Raw genomic sequence first — 24,484 nt, 5'->3', positions numbered from 1 at the left:
GTTTAAATAATCACAGTGTGATTTGTTGATTAAATCATGGAGCCCCAGTGGTGAGCAGTATATTTTAGGGTAATTTGGTTCATCCCCATGCCATCCGACACATCGGCTGATGGATAATCTCCACCCTGCAGAAATTTCTGTTGTTTCTATATCAGTTACTTAAGGGATCGGGTTGACAGCTCAACGCCCGATTGTCGTTCACACACGACGCCCAATTTGGGAATGCCAATTAGCCTAACCTGCATGTCTTTTGACTGTGGTAAGAAACTGGAGTACCCAGAGGAAACCAACCATGCATATGGAAAACAACTCCATATATACACACCCAAGGCATGAGTCGAACCCCAATCCTGGAGTTGCAAGGCGACAGTGCTAACCACTAAGCCACCATGCCGCAGTATGCGCCAAAATATACAGTACTTAAATGAAAAGACAAACAATATTACCTTGTTGTCATCTGTAAGTTTATTTCTCCTGAAAGAATCTAACATACACACTATAAGCAAGTTGATTTACCATGGTATGTGTAATGTAAGTGTTCAAAGAATGTCAGTGTATACAAAGTATGTAGACAATGTTCATATTTTTCACGCAGATTCTCAACTCCTGACTCCTGCAAAAGAGGACAATTTGCTCGCTTATGCAAGCACAGTTTTTGGCATATCTTCACAATTAAACACACTCTCTTTTAACATTTCCAACAAGTAGGTATCAGGTGGTTTAAGATTGGGTGAAAGGGTATGGGAAGGAATTGTTCTTCCAGCTTTTTTTAAACTCGTTTCACGTTCACGACCACTTCTGTATGAGAGGAATTAATACTCAACTATGAATACTTTTTCCTGTCTGGAGCTACGCCCTGTTGACAAACACACATGAGCAAGTTTTAGTACTTTATATTTTGGTACGTGTTGTAATTATTTAAGCATTATTAAAGACTATGGGTTCATTTAATCTAATAAAAAAAAATATTTATAGCTGGTATTTTGCTATATAGCTGGAATACACAAACACCAAATGTCTGCTCCTCTGTAACAGGTTTTAAAGAAATTAGTTGAGTTGAATTAAGAAATACATTGCTGGGTTCACTTTACATTATATGTCTTTATGGATTGGAATCCTGTTTTTTGCTTCTACAGCAACAGTCTTCCTTGAATTCTGGAAAAGAAGGAGAGCAGAACTGACCTATGACTGGGATTTAATTGACTGGGAGGAGGAAGAGGTGAGACTCATCTAAAACACAGCTGTCGCCACAGACCCAGGTTCTCTGTTTATTTACGAAGCCTTGTACAAGACAGGCATACTTTCATCCTTTTCCACTTTACCAGTAATCATTTTTAGGAACACACACTTTTCTGAGTTATCTGACAATAACGTATCAACATTAAATAAGTGTATTTAAATATTTGGCCAATATGTGTGCTGTTTGTTGTGTTTCCTTTAGTGTAAATCCTGTGTCATGGTGTGTTCAGTGAGTGTGCTTCCTATCAATATCATGTCATGCTCACTGCATGCTGTGCTGTTTGCTGAGGTTACCATACATTAATCATTTAGGTATTGCATGTCAAATTATCAGATATGCTCAATGTTGTGTACTGTTGGACCTAAACTGTAGTGTTACTGAAAAACATAATTTCATGCATAATCAGTGTCCAAGGTCAGACCATAGATTTATACATATTAGACATCGTCACGGCTCAGAGTATGTACAGTATAAATGTATTTTAGCAAGTTATTTTATTATTTATAATAATAATAATAATATATATATATATATATATATATATAATTTAAAAGATCAAACGTACTGTATTTCTATTGTATAATATCATGTCACCTTGTAAATCACTTTAATATTTTACACTCTTAAATACACTGCCTGTAAAGGTGACATTTCTCAAGTTGTACTTTTTCTTTAACCAAGGTTTGTCATATAAATTACATAATATACCAAGTTAATGTAACAAGCTAATATTTAGTTAGACAACTTTCATTACTAACTAGTATTTACACTACCGTTTAAAAGTTTTGAGTCACTTCAAAATGTCCTTGTTTTTGTTTAGTGATTTATTTTTTACATTTTACAACAATACTGGGGATTTCAAAACTATAAAATAACACATATGGGATTAGGTAATTACGTAAAAACAACAGTTGTTATTTTAAGACACAGAGGTCAGCCTTTCTGTAATAGTTCTTGCAAGAACAGTATTGTCAAGTGCATTTGCAAAATCCATCAAGCACCATAATGAAACTGGCTCTCGTGAAGGCCATCCCAGGAGGGCGAGACCAAAACCTACCTCTGCCGCAGACGAGAAGTTCATTTAGAGTTATCAGCCTGAAAAATGACCAATAACAGCACCTCAGATTAGAAGCGTTATGAAGTCTATAGAACATAAGTAGCAGATACATCTCAACATTAACTGTTTAAAGGAGATTATTGTATTTTTTAGACGCCTTTAGCATTCCTTTACAATGTAGAAAGAAAGAAAAATCAGAAACGATCTTGGAGTTAGAAAGTGACCCCAAACTTTTGAATGGTATTGTATGTCTGTCAGTAGCATTAAAGCAATAAAATAAAATGTTTATGCATAAAATATCTTGCTGCAAAAAAAGTGCGCTTTTACATTTTGTCCATAAGCAACTTTGTGTTATACTGTGCAGAGGCAGTAGATTAGCAATACAGCAGACATTTGGCTCTATAATGCTCTGTGCATAATGATATTATCAGTCATCTAGGTCTGTCATATGTATGTCTATGGTTCAGACTTATCTGCACTGTTTTTACTAGAGACAGATTCTCCTTGGTTGTCGGTTTTTCCAAAGATGATTTATTGTCATTTATTGCTGATTGAGCTTCTTAGCAAATAATTTAGAGCCAGTTGTTGACTACGCAGGAAAAAGGCTTCTTATACGAATGACATAAGAGCCTTGTCATCATTAACTCTGTCTTCCTGGGGCAGGTTTACCAGATCCAGTGAAAACAAATGATGATGGCAGATATCCGTGCATAGAATAATCATGCATTATGTATTTGGTATGGATAGAAGAAAGTCTTGAGGACAATATCTTTATTTATAACATGCCTGTGTTGAGAAGGAAGAACTGCGGCCCCAGTTTGAAGCAAAGTACTCGCGGAAGGAGAGAGTGAACCCTATCTCAGGCAAACCAGAACCTTTCCAGCCATTCAGTGACAAACTCAGTCGCCTCATGGTCTCTGTGTCAGGAATCTTCTTCATGGTAAGCCATTTTTACAGTCAAAGAATCCTTTCAGAAGAATACAGACTTTTTATTAACATTAACTATGTTTTATATTTAGCATTTGCACAAAAGACATATATAATATCTTGATACCATCTAACACACCAAATTATATTCTTATAACTGGTGTGGTATGAAACTACAGTTCCTAGTTGACCACACCACCCTTGAGAACTTTACCAGTAATGTTTAAAATGCCACGGATCACTGTCTCCCCCTGCTGGCCATTGTATGTGGTACAGGAGGCTGCTCAAAGAAAACAAAGGTTCATTTGGCGTCCCATAAATTTATGATTTAAGCCTCGAGTACATTTCCCACCCTTACGTTGTTCTACAGTGTTCTACTCATATTAATGCAATAAATTTCACCACCTAATTGTCTCCACAGATCTCCCTGGTGCTGACGGCAGTGTTTGCTGTGGTGGTTTTTCGGCTCATTGCCATGGAGAAGTTCGCCTCCTTCCAGTGGGAGTTTGTAAAGAAGAACTGGCAGTTTGCCACCTCTGGCACTGGAGTCTGCATCAACTTCATGATTATTATGTCTCTCAATGTGGTCAGCCTCCGTTCTCTACTTTTGCAATGCCACACAGCTGACAATAATATATATATATATATATATATATATATATATATATATATGTATATGTATATAATGAATTATATATAGTGTTGTGCAAAAGTCTCAGCCACCTTAGATTTTTTAATTTATGTTTTTTCTTAAATTCCTATTGTGATGAGACCAGTGTTTCTGTGTTAATGTGTTCCAAAAGAAAAACATTAAAAAAAATTGTATTTTATAAAATAACAAATCATATTAGACAGGCAACATTCTTAATATGCCTGTAACCACACACTCGCTCACTTATCATCTGAAACGCTTTATCTTGTATACAGGGTTGGAGTGATCTGAAGCTTATCACAGGAGACTTAGGGCACAAGGCAGGGTACATTCTGGACATGGTGCCAGTCCATCGCATACACACACTCATTCACTAACTACAGGCAATTTGGGAGCACAAATTAGCCTAATCTGCATGTCTTTGTACTGCGGGAGAAAACCCACCAAGCACAGGGCGAACATACTAACACCATGCACACAGACCCGATGTAGGAATCGTACCCGGACCCTGGTGGTGAAGGGCGACAGTGCTAACCACTAAGCCACCATACCGACTGTCTATGACCACCTATCAGCTAATTTTCGTAAAAAAAATACAAATACAAACAAAACATAACAGAAGAGATAGAAATGCTGGTGAAGAATGCTATTATGTTTTTTTTTTGTTGTTGTTGTTTTTTAAAATACATTATTATAATATAGTTTACTCCCTATTGTGGTAATTGTTGTAATTTCCACAAGCTGTTTGCAAGACTCTTTCACAAAGTACTTTATACACCGATTAGCCATAATATTACACTGCAAAACATTAGGCTTAATATTGTGTAGGCCCCTTAGTGCATGACTCCATAAAACTTCTGGTGGTGTGCTGTGGTGTCTGGCAATAGGACGTTGTCAGTGAACCCTTTGGGTGCTATGGTTTGCAAACTTGTTTGTCTGGCACATCCCATGGGCACTAAATCAATGGCCTTGAACTGTTTGCCTGCTGAATCCTGCCTTTCTATTGAAGCCAGCATATACTTTTTTATTAGTGAGTTGTGCTGCTTTGTCTTTTCTGTGTGATCAGATTGGACGGATTGGCCTTTGGTCCCTGTGGGCATAAAAGAGCTTTGAGTGGCCATGATCGTCTCGCCATTTTACTGTTATATATTTGATAATCAGTGGTAATGTGTTAATGTTATGTGGTGTTAATTTCATGGCTGATCGGTGTATAAATAAACATTTATATTATAATTCATGTTATGTTTTCCAGGCAGCTACTCACAATGAAGAAATACAGTTGTTTGGAAGTTTGCATATCTGATAATTGAAAAGAAAAGTCTTACTTAGTCTTAGAAAAGAGTAAATATAGTTTGACAAGATATAATTATATAAAATTTAATTATATAATACAAGTATATAATCCTGAAATGTAAAAATTAGAGGTATCCTGAAACAGGTGAATAATCCAAGAAAAATACACTAATGACAAAGTAACATCTGTAAGACATTTTACATTAAATTGTCTTTTGTTTCATATTCAATTTCTTTACTTTTTGCTGGTCCTAAGGGTATGCAAACTTGCAAACTTTTATACTTAGCTGTGAGAGTGTAATTTATTGCTACTATTTCTTGGGATGTGGATTTTTCCATCAGATCTAATTGATGTATTTTTCCAAAGTAATTTTTTCTAATGGTTTTAAACAAATTCTCTGTGCTTTTGGCAGGTCTATGAGAAAGTGGCCTATCTGTTAACAAATCTAGGTGAGTTTTAAATATCATTGTGTTTAAGGCTTTCTTTGAAATGGAATGTTAATCCTCAAAGTTAAAAAGGAGGGGAGGGCTTGGATTCCTGAAAGGCATTTTCACTCAGATGTGTTGATTTTAGCCTCAGATCCTGTCCTAGGGTGGGGGTTTCTCTAATGTCTTGCACATGCCAGCTAAAAAAAACTGCAAGTGTTGGTCCTGCAAGTCATGGTCCTCTGGTTTGTGTTTCAGAACACCCACGGACCGAGTCCGAATGGGAGAACAGCTTTGCCCTCAAGATGTTTCTTTTCCAGTTTGTCAACCTGAACAGCTCCACCTTCTACATTGCTTTCTTCCTAGGAAGGTGATTAAATAGTGAATCCCTACCACCAGGTTTATTTGAAGTGTTTGTCAGCATTTGCCACATTCCAGTAAACTTGGAATGATTCTCTGTAAATAGTGAGCTGTTTATTTAACCTTTTTATTAGTGTTCACACTTTTTTTTCATTTCTATATTAAAAAACAAATATAGAGATTACAAAGATGCTGCGCAGTTAAACTTTCCTGTTTCTTCACTTTTATCATATAGCATTTTGTTTCTCTGTCAAATCTAAAAGCATTTTTTTTTTCTTTTTCATTATCATAGAATGTTATTGCAGCATAGCTAATTAAATTTCAGAGATATGTTTGTGTGTGTTCTCACAGGTTTGCAGGCAGGCCCGGAGATTATAATAAGCTGTTTAACCGCTGGAGAATGGAGGAGGTGAGTAAGAATGAGTTGAGACTGGCTGCAATAGTTCTCCCACGCTGCAGCACTATCGGCGTCCTCACGTAACACCACTGCATCACTGTCGGCCCAGTGCTGGTTGTTTGATGGGAATGCTGATGCACATTATTGAATCAGGCTCCTCCATAATGAACATAAATGAAAGAGAGCTCCCATCAACAAAAGATAATGGCCTTCTCATATGGATTTTACCCAGCAGCAGCTTTTTGCTTAGGCTCAGTGTAATTGCCATGAATCTCCTCGGGCCTAAATGATTTTATGGCAACCTAGTGAACTTTCCAAAATCATAAATAATTATGTTATCGTTTCAGAAATTAGCAGCCTACTGTAAAATCCCTGGTAATGATTTACTGCAGCCTTGTTACATGACAGAATGTGTATATTCTGTTCACTCTGTTTTTCATTTTTCAGTGTCATCCTAGTGGCTGTCTGATTGATTTATGCTTGCAAATGGGAGTTATCATGGTGTTAAAACAGATTTGGAACAACTTCATGGAACTGGGCTACCCGTAAGTATTGTGTTGAGTACAGACTTTTTTTTATATTAGTGCTGCACAATTAATCACATTGAAATCACAGTATGAACCCATGCACTGTAATTATCTAATCACAAAAAGGTGCAGTTTATTGAAGTTAATGTATGCATAGTCAGTAATTCATGTGGAGTTTTGCCTGAAGTATCAGCCTTATTTATTCATGAAAAAATCTCATTTATCTGTCCATTGTGTGTTTTAAACTAGTGGTGTGTACGTGTGCTTTTGGTGACCAGCAAAGGCTAATTTGGTGCTTTTTGAATATTTATATAAACAATTAATATGAAGCACTTGCAGGAATCATGCTAAATGAGAAAATATCGAAGAGATCACAGATGCTGTCATATAATACTTAGCGAAGGTCATGGTGGCCGTGTTGTGAAAGAGAGTCTCTCATTTTCAGTCCAGTCCCTGTACCTGAAGAGGTTTCAGAGGAAAGGTTTTTATTTGTTATGCCACACAGTAACCTATGAATCTTTAAAGCATAAAAAAACATAAAGAAACCGGTGCATTTGATGGCCTACGATCAGGACGGTGATTAGTAATCCAGTGATGCTGACAGACAGGGGGGAAATGAGGTTGCTGCTGAGGTTTCTAAATAAAGAACCAGCTTTTAAATTGTATCTTTGGGCACTTTGCAGCCTGTCATAAATTAATCTACATCATTGAATTTAATATAAAGAAATGAAGTGTGGCTCAAGACTTTTGGACAGTACTGTAAGTTAACTTCCTTTAATGAGATCTAGTGCAACTCTTTGCTTTTAGAATATATAAATAGGTTGGTACATGATACATTATAATAAAATTCCTAAATGTTACATTGATAGTTAAATATTGTAGCCTAAATTACAGTCTGCAGCACCATGTTGTGGTGTGTTGGACCGGAGGTCCTACCATAGTTGTAAAAATGGAAATTACATACAATGGTCACCATTGGCCTCCTAGTTGGACTACAGGGGTTTCTAGATAGATGGATGGATGGATGGATGGATGGAAATTGCAATCACAATGTCTGTCAGAATCATCATTATATGAATTTTACATTTTAATCTACTTTATATGCTTTATTTATGCTTACTGTGTGTGTTCACTGACCGTTCTGTACCTCCAGATTTAGCAAGAGTAATATTTTGTTTTGCTTTTACAGTTCTTAAATAAATAAAATGCCTTTCCTTGTCTTAATTTTTTGCTTTGTTTTGCTTTTAAATAATGAGTTTAGTTTGAAGTGGCTTGGAGCAGTGTGTATGACAGGCAGAGAATTTTCCGTTCTAGGTTTCATGGTTGAATGAGTTTTGCTTTCTGCTGCAGTTCTGAAGCAAATGGCCACATCATCACATAGTCACACTACAGCACTGCTCTCCTTCTGTGTCTTGCCAGACATGGGATATAGAAACTACTATGTTTAGAAAGTACTCAAATTAAATGGCGTCTTTTTCAGATTCTGTTATCCAAATATATTCAATCTTCTATTGTCTAATAAAGGACCTGGTTCATGATGGTAAATCCTAACTATAGTTTTTTTCTTCTGTCATTGTTTATTTTCACTGATGCCTTAAATAACTGGCCTACCTGGTCACTTGTTTTAAGCATGTAATAAAATGGTATACATATATTTTAGAAATTTCCAGAATTAATAAAAATGTGTAGTTAGAGTATATTGTGATCCAAGGATTTTGCAACTAATAAAGCTAAAGCTGAAACTGTTAAGAGGATATTAAAGTGGTTAGCAGCCAGTTATAAAGGAAATGTGTGACCCTTAAAATTATTAGTTGATATCTCTATATGCGTTATTTTGTTACTTTAGATTGTTACAGAACTGGTGGTCTCGGCGAAAGATGAGGCGAGCAGGAGAACAGAATAACGTGGAAGGCAAAGAGCAGCTGCCTCAATGGGACAAAGACTGGAACCTGCAGCCCATGAATGCCCACGGCCTGGTGGATGAGTACCTAGAGATGGGTGAGTGTTGCTGAATACCATGATTTTTTGCTGCTTCATACACCCTTCATTCATAAATAAGCTATTAACAGCTTTAGTAAAACATTAGGAAACTCATGAACAAAACATACTTTGTTGTTTAAGATTTACAGTGTTCTTTAATGAATACTGTGAGGTGGTTGTTAAAACATTGGACAATTTATCAATTTTAAGTAAAGCTGTGTGTAAATGTTTTTCTAGACCAAACCAAAGCAAGCGCTTCTGTAAGATGTACAGAAGGTTTGGGTTAATTGATTTGTTTTGTGTTTAGGGGTACTGTACACTGATGAATTATCTGTGACCGCAGGTTATTTGCATTTGGTGATGCACACTAAACTTTAAAATACAAAAAAGTTCACAGAGAGATCAAAATGAGTGTTTTACTTCTGTTTCAGTTGTTTTGCAAAGTTGTTTTGACTAATATCCATGCCAAAAAAAAAGCCTGTTGCACACTTTGGCCTCTTGTGCCACAACACACCCTCCATAATGCCACAATTAAAAAGCAAGACAGGCTGTGTAGTAATCAAACCTGATGAAGTCCTGATTGCTGATTATGTCATGCGGCACATTAGGGAGTGTGCAGTGCACATTGCAGAATGTGATATACAGTACTGTATCAGTCAGTTATCGGTCATTGTGCTGGCTCTAATCCATGCCTTTTCTGCGGATTTAACAGTTTTTAATTAATATGATTAATACAAAGCAACTGTTTCAAAAGCATCTGTTATATGCAGCAGCTATTTTATGGTACTGTAGGTTTACATTAGTGAGACTCCTTTTATATAAATTTACCAAACTTAGGAGCTTGTAGGATTCAAATGTTTTCCAAGCAAATAGGGGTTTCTTGAATACAAAATGTTCCTGCAAACCATTTCTGAAAAAAACATTGTTCATATGTAGCTTGATAAATGAATGCCAGTAGTCAGACAGTACTACTTTCATATCTTAATCACTCTTTGCAGTGCTCCAGTTTGGTTTCACCACCATCTTTGTGGCAGCATTTCCCCTGGCTCCTCTGCTTGCTCTGCTTAACAACATCATCGAGATCAGACTGGACGCGTACAAATTTGTCACACAGTGGAGGAGACCCATGCCAGCCAGAGCAACTGATATCGGTCAGTTGATTCAGTCAAGCTCATGACTAAAGCATGAGAAAAGTTCAGTGTTTCATTTTATTGTCATGTCCGTATTCAACACTTTATGGTTGTTGTCAGTTGTGAGTTGCCTTACTGTAAGCATCATTCATTGGTATATATATATTTTAACTAGCTTCAGTAATCAGTAAAATATTTAGGCATATATTAGCTAGTGAGGGTGATGAAAATGATTACTTTATACTTCTGTTCAGTAAACCTTAAAAATAATTACATCCAAGACGGCACATATTAATTACTTTTATTACATCAGTTCGGATTGGATTTTGCATTCATGTATAGTCAATGTTTTATCAATTCATTCATCCTCAGTGTTGCTTTATACTAGTCAGGGTTGTAGCAGATGCATCATTTTCTAACAGATGGTCACAAGGCAGGGGAATTTACCCTCGATGAAACATCAGTTAATTGCAGGGCACCTTGCACACATTTTCACACCTAGAGGCAATTTAGTTTATTCGGTCCACTTACCTATATGTTTTGGACAGTTGGAGGAAACTCGGAAACATTGAGTCGTCTCATGTCTCAGATTGCAGTCTGTCTGGAGTGTTAAATGTTATATGTTTCCTCATGATTCTTTGGTGGGAGTATTGGCTACTTCTAAATTCAGCTCTAAGGTGTGTGTGTGTGTGCGTGCGTGGATGGTGCCCTGTGATGGACTAGTACCTTGTCTGGGATACATTCCGCTGCAAGCCCAGTGATCCCCTGCAACTTCAACTGGAATAAATCACTCAGTGGAGATAAATGAATGTGATCTTTAAAAATTACATGAGGGAGGCAAAGTGCCTAAAGATAACAATTTAAAATAGTTGTTATTCATTTTGATGGTATAAAAATCTGATGGACTTTACCAAGTATTAACTGTTAATAATGATAATAATACAGTGTATGTTTTACGATCATTAGCATTCATTGGATTAATTGTGCACAATATTCTTTTGCAAAATTTTTATCAGAAAATTATATTTAAGTTTATTATGTTTTTACATTTTTGCTCTTTATTTATTTTTCTTGTTAGATTTAGCCCAATACAGTAGTTTGACCAGTCATTTCCCTCTGCTCAGGAATCTGGCATGGTGTCCTGGAGGGCATTGGTGTGGTGGCTGTCATTACTAACGCATTTGTCATTGCCATCACATCTGACTATATTCCTCGGTTTGTCTATGCCTTCAAATACGGGCCCTGTGTGGACAAGGGCTACCAGCATGACCAGTAAGGATATGTCTTAGGAAATGTTTCTCTATGTAACATTTTATAAGTATAGAAGTAATATTCAAGTTAAGATTTCTATATGGTTAAACTAGGATTCTAGTCATCCTCATTAATGTCTTGAGATCCAAATGATCTTTCATATAAGTTCATAGTTATCAGGTGGTAATGAATATAAACAGTGAGGAGAAATTGCGTTGTACACAACAGTAGAATCCAGGCCTCAGGATATTAAGAGATTGTCTTTTGAAATTGTTGTAAACTCATTTTTGAGACTGTGTGTGTATGTGTGTGCAGATGCCTCAGAGGATATATGAACAGTAGTCTGTCTGTATTTGACATGGGAGAGCCAAAGAACGGAAGTCAGTATGAAACACGATACTGCAGGTGTGTACTGTACTGTAGATAAGTGGTGTTTGTATACATGAAAGACTGGAATACGTTAATGTCTATACCTGGAGTAAATGCCCTGGACTTTCTGTTGATTTCTGCAGATATCGGGACTACAGAGCCCCTCCGTGGAGCTCACAGCCCTATGAGTTCACGCTACAGTTCTGGCATGTGCTCGCTGCCAGACTGGCCTTCATTATTGTCTTTGAGGTGGGGCAAATACAAAATAAAAAATAGTACTTTGTAAATTCAATGTCCCCGTCTATATGTGTTGATGTGCTGTTCTTGTCGCCATCAGCACCTGGTGTTCGGCATTAAGACTTTCATCGCTCATCTGATCCCAGACATGCCTAAAGACCTGTGTGAACGCATGCGCAGGGAGAAGTACCTCATGCAAGAGATGATGTATGAAGCAGAGTTGGAGCACCTACAGAAGGAGAGGAAGAAAAACGGCAAGCGTTATCACCATGAGTGGCCTTAGTGACGCCTGTCAGATGGACATATCATATGTACATCCATGCGCACACCAATGAAGAAATAACCTACGCGAGAGCACATGTGAACACGGACACGGTGGACGACCGCGCAGGAACTGCAAATGTTTGCATTTACTCATGCATGCATGTCCATGCCGCAGCTTTGGATGGCTAAGCTTTACTGACCAAACCCTCAACACATGCTACCCACTTTGACCGCTGGTTTTCTTTGCTGTTGAATAAGCTAGTGCGGCTCAAGCTCTTTGAAGAACAGTTGCTCTTAAGTGGACAGTCCTGCTCTGCACCAAAGAGCTCTTTCTCCCGCTGTCTTTTGCCACTGCTGGCTTTGCTCTACTCTGAACTATCTCTCCTTAGTTTGTATGTTTGTTTGCTTTTTAAAAGGGAACAGAATGCAAATGTATTGTTTACTATGCAGAAGAAGGGCTTTGGAGTTTGTCTTCAATGTACATACTTTCATTGCACTCCATAGCTCCTCACTCTTTCTCTCTTTTCTCTCTCTCTCTTTTCTCTCTCGCTTTTTTCTCTTTTTCTCTGGCAGCTAACAAACCACTATCAATGACACTCTGTTAAAATCTCTCTTTCAGTGACAAAGTTTTGCCTTTACTGTATGTTCATGCTTTTTTTCATGGAACAAGGAACAATTTTCTCTCTTTTGCTATCACAATTTTTCTTCATAGAAAGGTGGCTTTTCTGGTAATGTGTGGATAATAATTTAAATTTATGCAAACATAGAACAAATTGATAGAAACATTAGGTACCATCCTAATATAGCATGCAGATTTAACATTCTAAATCCGAAAAAATGGTTAGTTTTACTTTTATGATAACATTTTTTGTAGAAAATGATTTGATTTGAAATTACTTGTTTTTTCTTATGTCCTTTACCTTTCAATAGGATACGTTCAGTGTATGCTAATATGCTGATGCCTGGTGCTGTATTGGTTGTGGGCTGATTTGGACTGTGTTTAGCTGTGAGCTGAGTGGAGATTCAGATTTTTTTTAAATGTGGTTTGTGCCTACAGTGGTACGTGGCTTTCCATAGACCTGGTTCTTATTAAAGGAGTAAATTATGAGGTATTTTATTAAGGCTTGGTCATGATTATCTGATAAGGAAAATGATGAAACATTGTTCATAGCACTAATAGTTAGTAGCATTTGGTGAAATGTTAAATTAACAACAGTTTGGAAAAGCTGCCAGTTTAGTGCTTAGGTTTCTCACCTCACACCTCAATGGATGGCACTTTCTATCTTACCTCTCGTCTGTGTGTTTCCACTGGGTACTTCAAAGATGTCGAGTGTATTTGGATTGAGTTTGTGTGTGTACCCTGCTTTATGCCCTAAGTTTCCTGTTATAGGCCCCAGGCTCCCATGCACATGGTTGAGTGTGTATAAAAATGATCACCCACTCCAAAAAAATCTATCTTTGATATAGCTGTATTTACTCAGTACAGGTTTTAACATCCAAGTGGAAGATATAATATACAACACCAACAATTCAGAAAAAAAAAAAACAATCCCTGATTTGGATCACCCCTCTCCTAAAAGCGACTTGTAAACTCAAACAGGTGAAGCTAATCACCTTCTCAATGGCACACAAAGCTTTGCACTCCTAAACTTTGCAATATTTACCCACTCTTCTTTGCAGAACTATCCAAGTTGAGTTTAATTTGATGGTGACCGTTTGTGGACTGCATGTCATTTCACAGATTTTCAATGTGTGTTAAGTCTGAGCCCTGACTAGGCCATGCAAGAGCATTCACTTTTTGTCTCCTTCAACCACTGTGTGGTCAGCTTTGCTGTGTGCTTTAGGTCATTGTCATGTTGAAAGGTAAACCTTCTTCCCAGCAACAACTTTCTGGCAGTTTTTCTTAAGAATTTGGCAGTATTTGGCCCCATCCATTGTTCTTCTATCCTGAAAAGTGCTTCAGTCCCTGCTGCAGAGAAACACCTACAGGAGCACCTCCATGCTATACTGTAGATTTGACGTTATTTGGATAAGCTTGGATAAGCGTTATTTGGTAAGCTTTATTGGATTTCCTTTAGACATGTCATTTGATGTTGTGGCCAAAATTAAATTTAGGTTTCATCTGACCACAATCTTCAAAATGCGTTTTTGCAAAGCTCAGTCGTGACTACATGTGGCCTTTCGTAAGGAAAAGTTTTTTTCCTGCAATCCTCCAATGGTGTCACATGGACACAATGCCCACTAATTGCCATAAATTCCTGCAACTGCTTTAGAGGTACAGTAGCCTCTCTGACCAGTTTCCTCCTGGCTCTCAGTTTGGATCAACTTCTGATCCAGGGAGACTCTTTGTTGCAACAAATTCCTTCCACTTCTTAATAATAGCCTTCACTGTGCTTTTAGCCCGTGATAACGCCTTTGATTTTTTTTTTTATTCATCTCCTTACATGTGGCTGTGCAGAACTCTATCCCAGAGATCTTTAAACAGTGCCTTGCCACCCATAGTTTGTTTGCTTCAGTGGCACTGTCAAGGCCTGAAATGCTCCAGCTTTTCATGCTGAGCTAATCAAAATGACCACAGCTGATCACAGTTGAAAGTCAAATGGATTGTTGCTGTTGAGAGGGTGATAAGCTTCACTTGATTGAGTTTACAAATTTTTAGGAGTGGTCCTTTCCCAAATCAGTGTTTCTATATATTTTTTCCTATTTTTTTCTGACATGTTGTTTTTATATCATTCAGATGTTAAAAGTTGCACTGAGTAAAAACATCTGGATAAAACAAAAACAGTCTGTCTTCATTTTAGACTAGAACAAAATGTTATGATTTTAAAGTGGTTGATTCTTATTTATACCCAGTGTACACCCATTGTTATGTAGCCATCAGAACACAAGAGTTAATTTTTTTTCTCTTCTCTGCTTTGGTTATAAAGTATGCAGTCGCTTTATTTGTATACCTGTATGTAAGTTGATGAGAGAAAGCAAACAGCTGTGTTATATACTGTAACGTATGCTGCTGTCACTTATCTTACTTTTTTATTCGCCAGACCCCAAGGTGATGTATTTGTTCTCCTCAGGCCCTCCTGTCAGTCTTTGCAGGTGAAACCAAATTTCTATCGTTTTTGCCCAGGCATTTAGAATCTACATTCTAAAATATGGAACATTGCACTTTTGCATGAGCATATACAGTGTAAACGTAAATCGCTATGAAGAAAGGAGCACTTTATAAGCATGGATCGTTCCCCCGTACCTTACCAAACAGCACAAGACTGTAAGATGAGAAGTTGATGCAGTGGAAGTAAAGGTAAAGCAGGTTATTATATTATATTTTATTTATTTATTTATTTATTTATGATGGCAGTCATACACTAAAACTAAGTGTAAATTGAGCCGGTCATTTCAGGTGACAAACGACTTCTGGTACTTTTTTGCCTAAAAAGCAGCGTGTGATTTGTAACATGCCGTTCTTTCGCCATGATGTATTTGGTAATCTATGCATGATCCCAGCCATGAAGGCTGCATCTGTCTGGTTCTTCTGAGAAACGTGTATGTGTTCTGGTGCACTTTTGCTGTGGAGTCTGCATGGAGTGCATTGCTTAGTCCAAGATTATCTGATCTGTGATCAGTTTGTTGTACAAGTGCACAACTGTCAATTATGGTCACTCTCAACTAGATCATCTTACACTTGAATCGGCCTAGTTCTCCAAGTAATAATGTTACAACAGCCTTGGAATTTAATATCTGACCTCTCTAACAATGTTTATTTGTTGATGAAACAATATCACCTATATTGGAGAAACGTAAAAAACACAGAGTTTTAACACGGTTAAAAAAAAGCATGCAGTACACCTCGAAGGTCATGTTTAAAATAGATTTATTTCATTAGGAACAAGAGCACTTGTTATTGTGACACAAACTTCAGTTGAATTAGCAAAAATGGAGCGTCATCTATTTTCTAATCAGGTATTATATAAGATGCAATGGCAAAGACGAGTTGTTTTACAGAGAAAATAACGCTGAATATAGTTATGAGAAAGTTTGATGTCAATTATGCATTAGTAAGATATGCACAATTATGATGACTAATGACGGGTAATATGTTAAACAAGCAATAGATGCTTATTCACTGAGGTAATAGGATAAGATATTTGACCACCCGCTGACCTTTTACGTCACCAAAAGAGCTGGTGATGACCTGTAAGAGCCCAGGATGTACCATGCAGAATGTTTCAGTACAATACCACATTCAGTGCATTCTGATTTGTACTTGATTAATATGATGACATAAATAATATCAACAGCGTGTTTTGTTTACACCATCCCTGTTTACATGTAAAAAAAAATGTACAAAACATCTATAGAAAAAATTTGGATATCACTCTTTTCTGTAATAAATCATTGACTGTATCTTTTAATTGACATGTTGGGTGTTTGACTCCTTTTTGTTTTGAATAGTTATTTTTGAAAACTTTATATATATATATATAAAACAGATTATAGCTGTTTTGCCAGAACACGAAAAGGTACATCTGGGACAAAGCCTGTATTATTGTAACCGTCATCCTGGATCGTGTTACTCGGATGGATATCTTTGATCTCATGTTTAATGTCCTGATCTTGGTGATTCTCCCACGCTGTTCCAAAATCCACAGTATCCAATTCCTAGAAAAAAAAGTTTGAGACCTGTAAATGATTCGGTTCTTCCACATTTGCACATTTTGATTTCTTTAATCAGTGTACACCGGGAGTCTCACCAATTTGTCCTCTGCATGGTTGACACCACACCAGCACATGGTCTTGTATTTTTCTGAGAAAAAGCAGAACAAGTCACACACCGGCCGAATCAGCCCAGGCTCCACTTCCTGTGGCTTGGTGGGGCCTGCAAACAGACAGAAAACATTTCTGTAATATAATATATATAATAATTCTATTCTAATAATAGAGTCTCAAGTCTTGTCCGCTTCATTTGACTCTTCTGAAATAGACACAGTGCCAGACAACTTTATTTTCATTTTCTGTCAAGGTACTGTATAACACTTAACTGTAAAATTGGATGGGGCTCTCAGGGAGAAGCTATGGACAAAGCTCACCTTTGCTTTACCAAACCTGTCTCACCTGTTATCAGTGTGATCAACAGGCCTCCTATGACTGTTGCCAGAAAACCCACTGTACTGTAGTATAGATAGGACATGGAGTACCAGGACTCAGCCAGCACAGATCTGCACATGACATAAACAATTTTTATTTTACATATTACTGATAATAATAGTGACTCTTGTAATGACTTTTGCCCTTGATGTTTTTTGGCATGAGATTTTTTTTTCTTTATAGCATATTTTAAAATGTACTTGTGAAGAGGGAGTACTAGGGAGTAGCTTTTTCAGACTAATCTTCATCTAGTGTAATACTTCAGATAATAAGAATGTTGTTTCCCTGTGTTAAAAAATGCTTTTAAAAGTGAGTTTAACTCACTTAAAAATTTATTTCCAAGAACAATATTCTTTTAAATAAGTGACTATATAATGCCAGTTATAGTACAACAGGCATGAGGGAACCGTTCACCAAATCTGTTTTCAGTCCAAAACTAGAGCCTTAAAAAAAAGCATCTTGGTTACTTAACAATGAGGATATTTTTTCCAAGGTGATATGTTGTAGATGAGAAGAAATGATAGCCATATTACATTACTACAAATTCTTTTCTTATGGAAAATAGACCCAGATTTTTACATAAAACTGCTTGCTAATTTACAATGCCAAGTAAACTAACTGAAATAGGGCAGTATACCCAGAATAAGAGCAGTTTAAGAAAACGTTATTATTTTTTTATTCGTTAATTATCTTTTTTTTTTTTTTTTTTAAACAGGGAACCCCTAAAATTCTTAACATACTCAGAGTAATAAACTGAGGGAGTAATCATTTAATGGGTTTTTATTAACATATTCATCAATTCACTGCTTTTGTTGTTGTAGTAGTAATAGTAGTTGTAGAGTATAAGCATGATCTACTGTACCCTGTATCTGGGATGTCTGTTTGAATGAAGGTTTCAAATGTTTTGTTGACTAGGTTACAGTTCTCTGTGCTCAGAGGCAGAGGTTGGGAGATGCTTATGGAAGCAGGGTAGATGAAGGCTCCCACTGCCACCCAGGAGGACACAGAAATGCCCAGGATCAGACCTCCTATAGCCCCCTGAGGGCAGAGTACACGACACAGCATGGTACAATTAGCTGCTGATGCTCTGCAATTACCCTGTGCCTCTTTCAAACACCTTGTCAAAAATGAGAAATGAGCACCGAAGAAAAGGTTTTAATAGGTTGCATGTGCTATGCTGTAGGTAGGGATTTGCACTGACCATAGTATTTGTGAAAGGGAAGAAAATTCCTAAAGAAAAGAGTCCAAGAGTCGGCCCTCCGCACATACCATGGATACTGAGAGCAGCCTAGAGCAGAGAAAAGACAGACTTTACTCTAATAATAGAATTTAATGAACAAGAATCAAATCTGCTTACCTTTAGTCTTTTCATGCATTTTACATCTGGACTGTATCCTGATAAGACTTTAACTGCATGCATGTAATCTTATGTTATTAAGTGTGTTCTGGTAACAGTTTGACATTCAACAATCTAAAAAACAGTACTAAATGTTACCCTGTGTTGTTGAAGGGCTGACACATTTTGCAACTTGTACTCAAGATAAAAAAATAAATAGAATAAAAAAACAACTAATACTAAAACTAATTATAGTCCTGTTAAAGTAATCGCTATTAGAGTTATTAGAGAGTACTTTCTAGGTAAAAAGGTATACCATTGGGGGGTATCATCCCAGAGACAAGGAACATTTCTGAAGGAATGTATCCATCACATCTGATCTGTCTGTAAACAAAAACTCCATTTCCCAGAATCCTCTGGCAAATAATGACACACAAGACTGCTCCCAAGACTTTTATCACAAAAACCTGCCCTCAACCACTGGTTTACTACAAATACACACCATAAACCTTTGTTTATTGTAAATGATTGCCCCTAGCTAATTACTAGTAATGTTTCCAAGTCTATTGCGTGCATAATTTCATTTCATTTTATTTCATTTCAGTATGCAGTGTGTGTGTGTGCATTACAGCAGATTGCAACTGATTAATCTCAGTTGGTTTGTGTGAAATCTTTTAATGCATTTAGACCTTCATCTTTGTATAAATAATGGTAAAACTATCAAACAGTGCAGTACAATATGTGATGCTGCCTTTTCACCTGCAAAACTGCTCCCATGTTGGATGCTGCTACTGCCATGCTGGTACAGATCACTCCAAACACCACACCTGCAGGAGGGAACACAATCACTGTCTGAGGATGGATTAAGCCTTCTCAAATATCCCTGGTATGGCTTGGGGACATGGAGAATATTTTGTATCCAACAAAGAGTATATTGGATTCAGATTTCACATATCAGAAACCATTTTACTCTAATTATTGTTGTTTTATATTCACATTTTGTACATTTTTATTGCTTTTCTAGTGTTATAGTGTACAGCTACAAACCATGAAATTCACACATCTGATAAATAACTTTTTAAAAAGTGCTCCACTCTAGATTATTTTGTTATTTTGAGGCATCACCACAATTAACTATTAGCTGAAGTGGGCAAGAAAACGTAAAAAGGAAAAAGTCATTTACACAGGGCTTTGCTGATCCACATGGCTGCTTTATTTGAGAGGTTTCTGAAACATTGGCTTACAAAGTCCTCATACGTCACTGTGGCCAAAGCGTTGATACTGGCAGCCACTGTGCTGAAACCAACAAACAGCAGGAACTCATTTTCTCATTTCTAACTTCATGGATTCTGATGTCTCAGTTGAAATAGAGATCAGACATTATGCCACCAAATGCCTCTCAAAGTGTGAAACAACAACAGCAAATTTAATCAGCTGCTTATTTACCTGAGGGTTCCACTGAAAGCACAAGCCACATACAGCCCAGGCAGACCCGGAAAGCTGCCCAATACTTCTAGTACAAAGTATGGCATAAGCTGTAAAGATGTTCATAGTTATGCTTACAACAGCTAAATGCTACAATCAGGAAACATTTTTGTCCAGCTCATACATAATAAAGACATAATAGGGTCACCTGGTCAGGAGCTGACACAAAGCCAGCTGTCCAGGGGTCACAGCCGGAGTAGAAAGTGTACATGATGAGTCCTGAGACCACACCACAGAATACTATCAACAAAAGGCCCAGCAGATTCAGATACAGCGCACTGAAGGGAATAGAAAGTAAAAATAATTCATTAGCAATCACTTAGACTAGTATAATTAATTTGTTTGTTTGTTCAGTCATATTCTTCCTGTTTTAGTCAATTTCCACCCACCGGTCAGCTCTCACGCATCATAGTACCAAAAGGGGAATGTCAAGATTATGTGCCTCATGCGAAGTATGACATTACACCAAATGTAATTTTTGAAGTACAAGGGTGAGTCAAAAATTATTCACACTCTGGCTATAGAATTTATTTTAATTAGAAAACCTCCTTGTTTTTCAATACGCTTTGTCCATCTCTCAACAAGCTTTTGTATGTCTCATTAAAAATGTTTTAGACTGAGCTGTGAGCCACAAATACAGCACCGTCTTCACTTCTTCATCAGAAGTGAAGCTTCATCCTTCTAGGCCGTAGAGTTGCTTTCAGGGGACAACCAGGTGAAAGTCCAGTGGAGCAAATTAGGACTATAGGGAAGATGCTTTATGCTCAATGATGTCATAAACCTTGGATGTGGATGGAGGATCTGGCTCCATCTTTATGGTTATGGTAACGGTTGTGTGGCCTTCCTTGAACTTTTCTATCCATTCAAATAAACTTCTTCGCGACAAATTTTTTTTTCCATACTGTGCTAAAGTCTTTGATACATGACAGCACCAGGTACACCAAAATTAATCACTACACGCTGCTCTTCTTTTGTGAAAAATGTAACACATTTACACCTGCACAGCAGCGACTGGGTAGACAGTAGCCTTAAACGGAAAGCGTTGATAAGACAATACGACCAACAAAAAATTTTATATAACCAGAGTGCAGATCATTTTTGACACACACTCGCCCTTCTTCTTATCTGGGTTGCGTAACACACTTAGAAAAAAGTGCTACCCACCCACTTCCATGGGCTGACAGATTTCATCTATACTAAAGTATGCCAGAGAGCGCAATTCCTTGTGCTCTCTGGGACCCAGATAGCAGTGGGAGCAATTCCAACCTGAGGTCCTTGAAAGGTTTTCTGTGATGCCACTTAGATACCATGGTAATCTTTCCTTTAATAAATTTTACTATAGAGGAACTAACCAGCGAGCATGGGCCTCTGTCTTACAGGAAATACACCTCTGGACAGTAGACTGGTTTACAGCATAGATGCCTAGCCATGTGAACATGCCCCCTATAGAGACTGTCCAGAAGGTATGACGTCTCAGAGGACTGGGGTCAAAGCTAGAAAAAAAAAACCAGCAAGAAATTAAGTCTGGCAAATACGCTACCTTAAAAATAGATTTAAATGTTAATCACTAAAAGTGTTACTGGATATTTAAAGGCTTTTATTATTAAGTGTATTATTTGAAACTTCATGTATGGTAAGGGCACAACTTCACTGTATTTCTATTGCATAACTCACATTTATTGTGAAGTGTTGATTTCTTTAGCAAAGAAAATCAAAAAAGTAACAAATAACTTGTGTTTTAAGATGCAATTTTACAGCGCAGTATGCAGTACATGGTATATAGTTCATGATAGTGTGTAATGGTGTCTATAAACTTATACAAAGTTAAGCAGTAGCAAACTGGACATAATTCCCTGAATACATGCACAAAAAGTACATTAAAGCATTACCTAAACATCTCAATATCAACTGTTCATATGCATATTTTGGAAGCCTTAAGCACAGTTTTTCAATGTGGAAAGAAATAATAGTCAGGAAAGACCACTGAATTAGAAGGTGTATTTTACTGCTTTAGGCAGTAAGTTCAGTGGTAGGTATAGATCAAACAATGCAACAATGGTTCTTTTCGAAAAGGGATATTTTAAAGGCTTATTATTTTCTACTGGTAATGTCCATTACTTTAACTTGCTGTACTAAAACATAAATGTTAGAATTATAGATGCTGTAGAAGACACACCCTTGCATGTACAGTTAGGTGATACATACTCAAAGACTTTCATTCTCTGACCAGCATGTGCTGTCTCCCAGACTTTATTGATTCCTCCACTTTTATATGTCCCCTGTACCAGCACAGTAAGAAAACCAGCCACCATCACCACCATCTGGAAGGCATCGGTCCAAACTACAGCCTTTAATCCTCCCTGTATAAACCATAGATGGTTACAGTGTTTATCTAAACAGTAACTTTAGTGTTTCTTTTTAAAGAAATAAACGAAAAACGTAATCCATTAAATAACTACTCACCAGTGTACAGTAGAACGTGCAGACAATTCCAGTGGCAAATATTGATCCCCAGAGATTAAACCCGGTCACTGTGGGTTGTGTATTTGTAAATAACATTTAAATGTTGGCTAAGCTAATACATATGCCATGATGCAAACAGAAGATAAGTATAGCTGTCATTTAAAGTATTTCATAAATCTCTGATGAGAGCTGTATGGTCTTTATGAACTTACCTTGATTAAGAGCTAGAGCTGGAGCAAACACCACCACTCCTGTGTATAAAATCTGTAAGACGGCATTAACATGGTTTCAGGTCTCATCTTTAAATGGAATTAATTATTGTTACCTCATCTGTTTAAGCCAACAGATTCCTACTTACTGTTTGCACTGTGTAAATTGCAGTAGCAGCTAGACGGACCATCTTAGAGAAACGTAGCTCAAGATACTATGTGGAAAAAAGCACACGCATCTAGTGGTTTCCATGACTGATTGATGACGTGCATATCAAATATTAGATAAAATTATGTATTCTGTAAATTCAGTGAAACTGCTGATTTCCTTGGAATTTCACACATACAGACTCTTACACACACACCAGTCTGTGGTGTTTACACAAAAAGGTGCAAAAAAAAACTAAGTGAGTAACAAATGTGTGGATAGAAACTGAAACTGGACATTTGAAGACTAGAGAAAATACCAGTTTTCCCCCATTATTTAAAATTTTCCAGTCTCGATGAGCCCCTTGGACTGTGCCCTAAGATAACTGTTTTTGGCTGACAGGAGTGGAATCTGATCTGGTCTTCTATGTTTGATGTTTTGAGTTTGCTTAGATGCTTTTCTGCTTAGCACATGTATAAAGACTACTAAAAAATTTAAATTGCGATAGACTTTCCATTAACTTGGAACAGTCTGATTATTCTCCTCTCGTATTAACACAGTGCGTCAGCATGCAGACCCTCTTCTCACACTTTTTACCCTATTTTATATAAACTACAGACTCCCAGAATGTCAGCAATTTCAAATAATTCTTAAACCAACCTATCTTGTACCAACTTCCTAGCAATGAGTCAAACACATCAAACTTTTTCTTAATTTTGATGCTTGATTTACACATTACTTTCAATTTTTATGATGTTTGTGTTATCTGTTCAACACTAGAGCATGAAGGACTATACCGTTCCATACCTGCATGGTGCAATATAGAAATTTTCATAGCTTTACCTCATATGTGCTGGTGATGCCTGACCGGTAGAAGACAGGAAGAAAGAGCTCTGCTGTTAAGATCACCATCAATGTGTAGGCAATGGCAAAGATAATAAACGAAGCCCCATAGCGGTATACGTCTGAGGGAGTTCCAATAACAGTCACTGCTGACATAAAGCTGGCTGTGAGAGAGAGTGCCACTGGACCACAAGTTAACTGTCGTCCACCGACCAAGAATTCTTTTGACGACACTTTTTTCCTCTCTTTTATGGCAAAGAAGACTCCGATACCAGAAGATACCACAAACAGGCAAGCAAACACCACATAGTCCCATACTTGGAACATTTCCACAGCACCGTTTGGAGGTCCCATTGGGAGTAAATGATAATATACACTATTAGTTATATTATTATTGTTGTTAGAATATGAGAAAATATTCCCGGTTTGTATTCCCAGAAGGTTCACTCTTTGTCAGTGATTGAGACACTATGATCTCTGTGTGAATGATTTGAAGGAATTTCTTTCTTTTGGCAAGTAAAAAACTGCTGAGGGCAGGCATCAAAGTGCGAATGACATGAAAATACACATTAACCATTAACTTGTTTTTGCTGAGGTATCAATATCAATGTCTTCCCAAGTCAAATTATTTAAAAAAATGTACATACTCCTGCACTAGCGTCATTACAGACAAACCAAAGGAAACGGAATCAGGGGTTAAATCATCTTTGTTTTTATTTTATTGGTTTCTTAGTCACCTTTAGTAAAT

General features: G+C 37.2%; 2 protein-coding genes across 3 annotated transcripts in view; one reads left to right on the top strand and one right to left on the bottom strand.

Annotated features, from left to right (window-relative positions):
- ano3 (anoctamin 3) overlaps positions 1 to 13,543 on the top strand; it is a 53,962-nt gene extending 40,419 nt beyond the window's left edge. For both annotated transcript variants that reach the window (XM_053483329.1, XM_053483323.1), the window contains exons 14-26: positions 1,137 to 1,219; positions 3,097 to 3,237; positions 3,646 to 3,810; positions 5,583 to 5,619; positions 5,854 to 5,965; positions 6,307 to 6,364; positions 6,800 to 6,897; positions 8,726 to 8,877; positions 9,858 to 10,010; positions 11,114 to 11,261; positions 11,556 to 11,645; positions 11,753 to 11,858; positions 11,947 to 13,543. In XM_053483329.1, the coding sequence (XP_053339304.1) occupies positions 1,137 to 1,219; positions 3,097 to 3,237; positions 3,646 to 3,810; positions 5,583 to 5,619; positions 5,854 to 5,965; positions 6,307 to 6,364; positions 6,800 to 6,897; positions 8,726 to 8,877; positions 9,858 to 10,010; positions 11,114 to 11,261; positions 11,556 to 11,645; positions 11,753 to 11,858; positions 11,947 to 12,129 (1,526 nt within the window). In that variant the 3' untranslated portion in view covers positions 12,130 to 13,543. The remainder of the gene's footprint in view (positions 1 to 1,136; positions 1,220 to 3,096; positions 3,238 to 3,645; positions 3,811 to 5,582; positions 5,620 to 5,853; positions 5,966 to 6,306; positions 6,365 to 6,799; positions 6,898 to 8,725; positions 8,878 to 9,857; positions 10,011 to 11,113; positions 11,262 to 11,555; positions 11,646 to 11,752; positions 11,859 to 11,946) is intronic.
- Positions 13,544 to 15,961: 2,418 nt separating this feature from the next.
- On the bottom strand, positions 15,962 to 24,203 carry slc5a12 (solute carrier family 5 member 12). The gene is made up of 15 exons (XM_053491232.1): positions 23,737 to 24,203; positions 22,895 to 22,960; positions 22,749 to 22,800; positions 22,537 to 22,604; positions 22,279 to 22,433; positions 21,426 to 21,566; positions 20,222 to 20,351; positions 20,035 to 20,123; positions 19,772 to 19,884; positions 19,348 to 19,415; positions 18,454 to 18,540; positions 18,115 to 18,290; positions 17,220 to 17,323; positions 16,859 to 16,983; positions 15,962 to 16,766 (listed from the first exon to the last, which is right to left on the bottom strand). The coding sequence occupies exons 1-15, from the start codon at positions 24,088 to 24,090 to the stop codon at positions 16,599 to 16,601; spliced, it is 1,896 nt and encodes a 631-aa protein (XP_053347207.1). The 5' UTR covers positions 24,091 to 24,203; the 3' UTR covers positions 15,962 to 16,598.
- Positions 24,204 to 24,484: the final 281 nt, after the last annotated feature.

This window comes from Clarias gariepinus, chromosome 2 (genome assembly GCF_024256425.1).
Source record: "Clarias gariepinus isolate MV-2021 ecotype Netherlands chromosome 2, CGAR_prim_01v2, whole genome shotgun sequence".
NCBI lineage: Eukaryota > Metazoa > Chordata > Actinopteri > Siluriformes > Clariidae > Clarias > Clarias gariepinus.
Note: the sequence above shows the minus strand (reverse complement) of the source record. Positions and strands in the feature narration are given on the sequence as shown.

What these genes read in the sequence shown, in the direction of transcription:
- slc5a12 (XM_053491232.1), bottom strand. Translation starts at nt 24,090, where the DNA reads ATGGGACCTCCAAACGGTGCTGTGGAAATGTTCCAAGTATGGGACTAT. An exon ending in ACAGAGGCCCATGCTCGCTG is followed by an intron (nt 20,352 to 21,425) that starts GTTAGTTCCTCT and finishes TATTCCCTTCAG; the next exon opens with TGCGCTGTATCTGAATCTGC. An exon ending in ACAGACATCCCAGATACAGG is followed by an intron (nt 17,324 to 18,114) that starts GTACAGTAGATC and finishes TGTCATGTGCAG; the next exon opens with ATCTGTGCTGGCTGAGTCCT.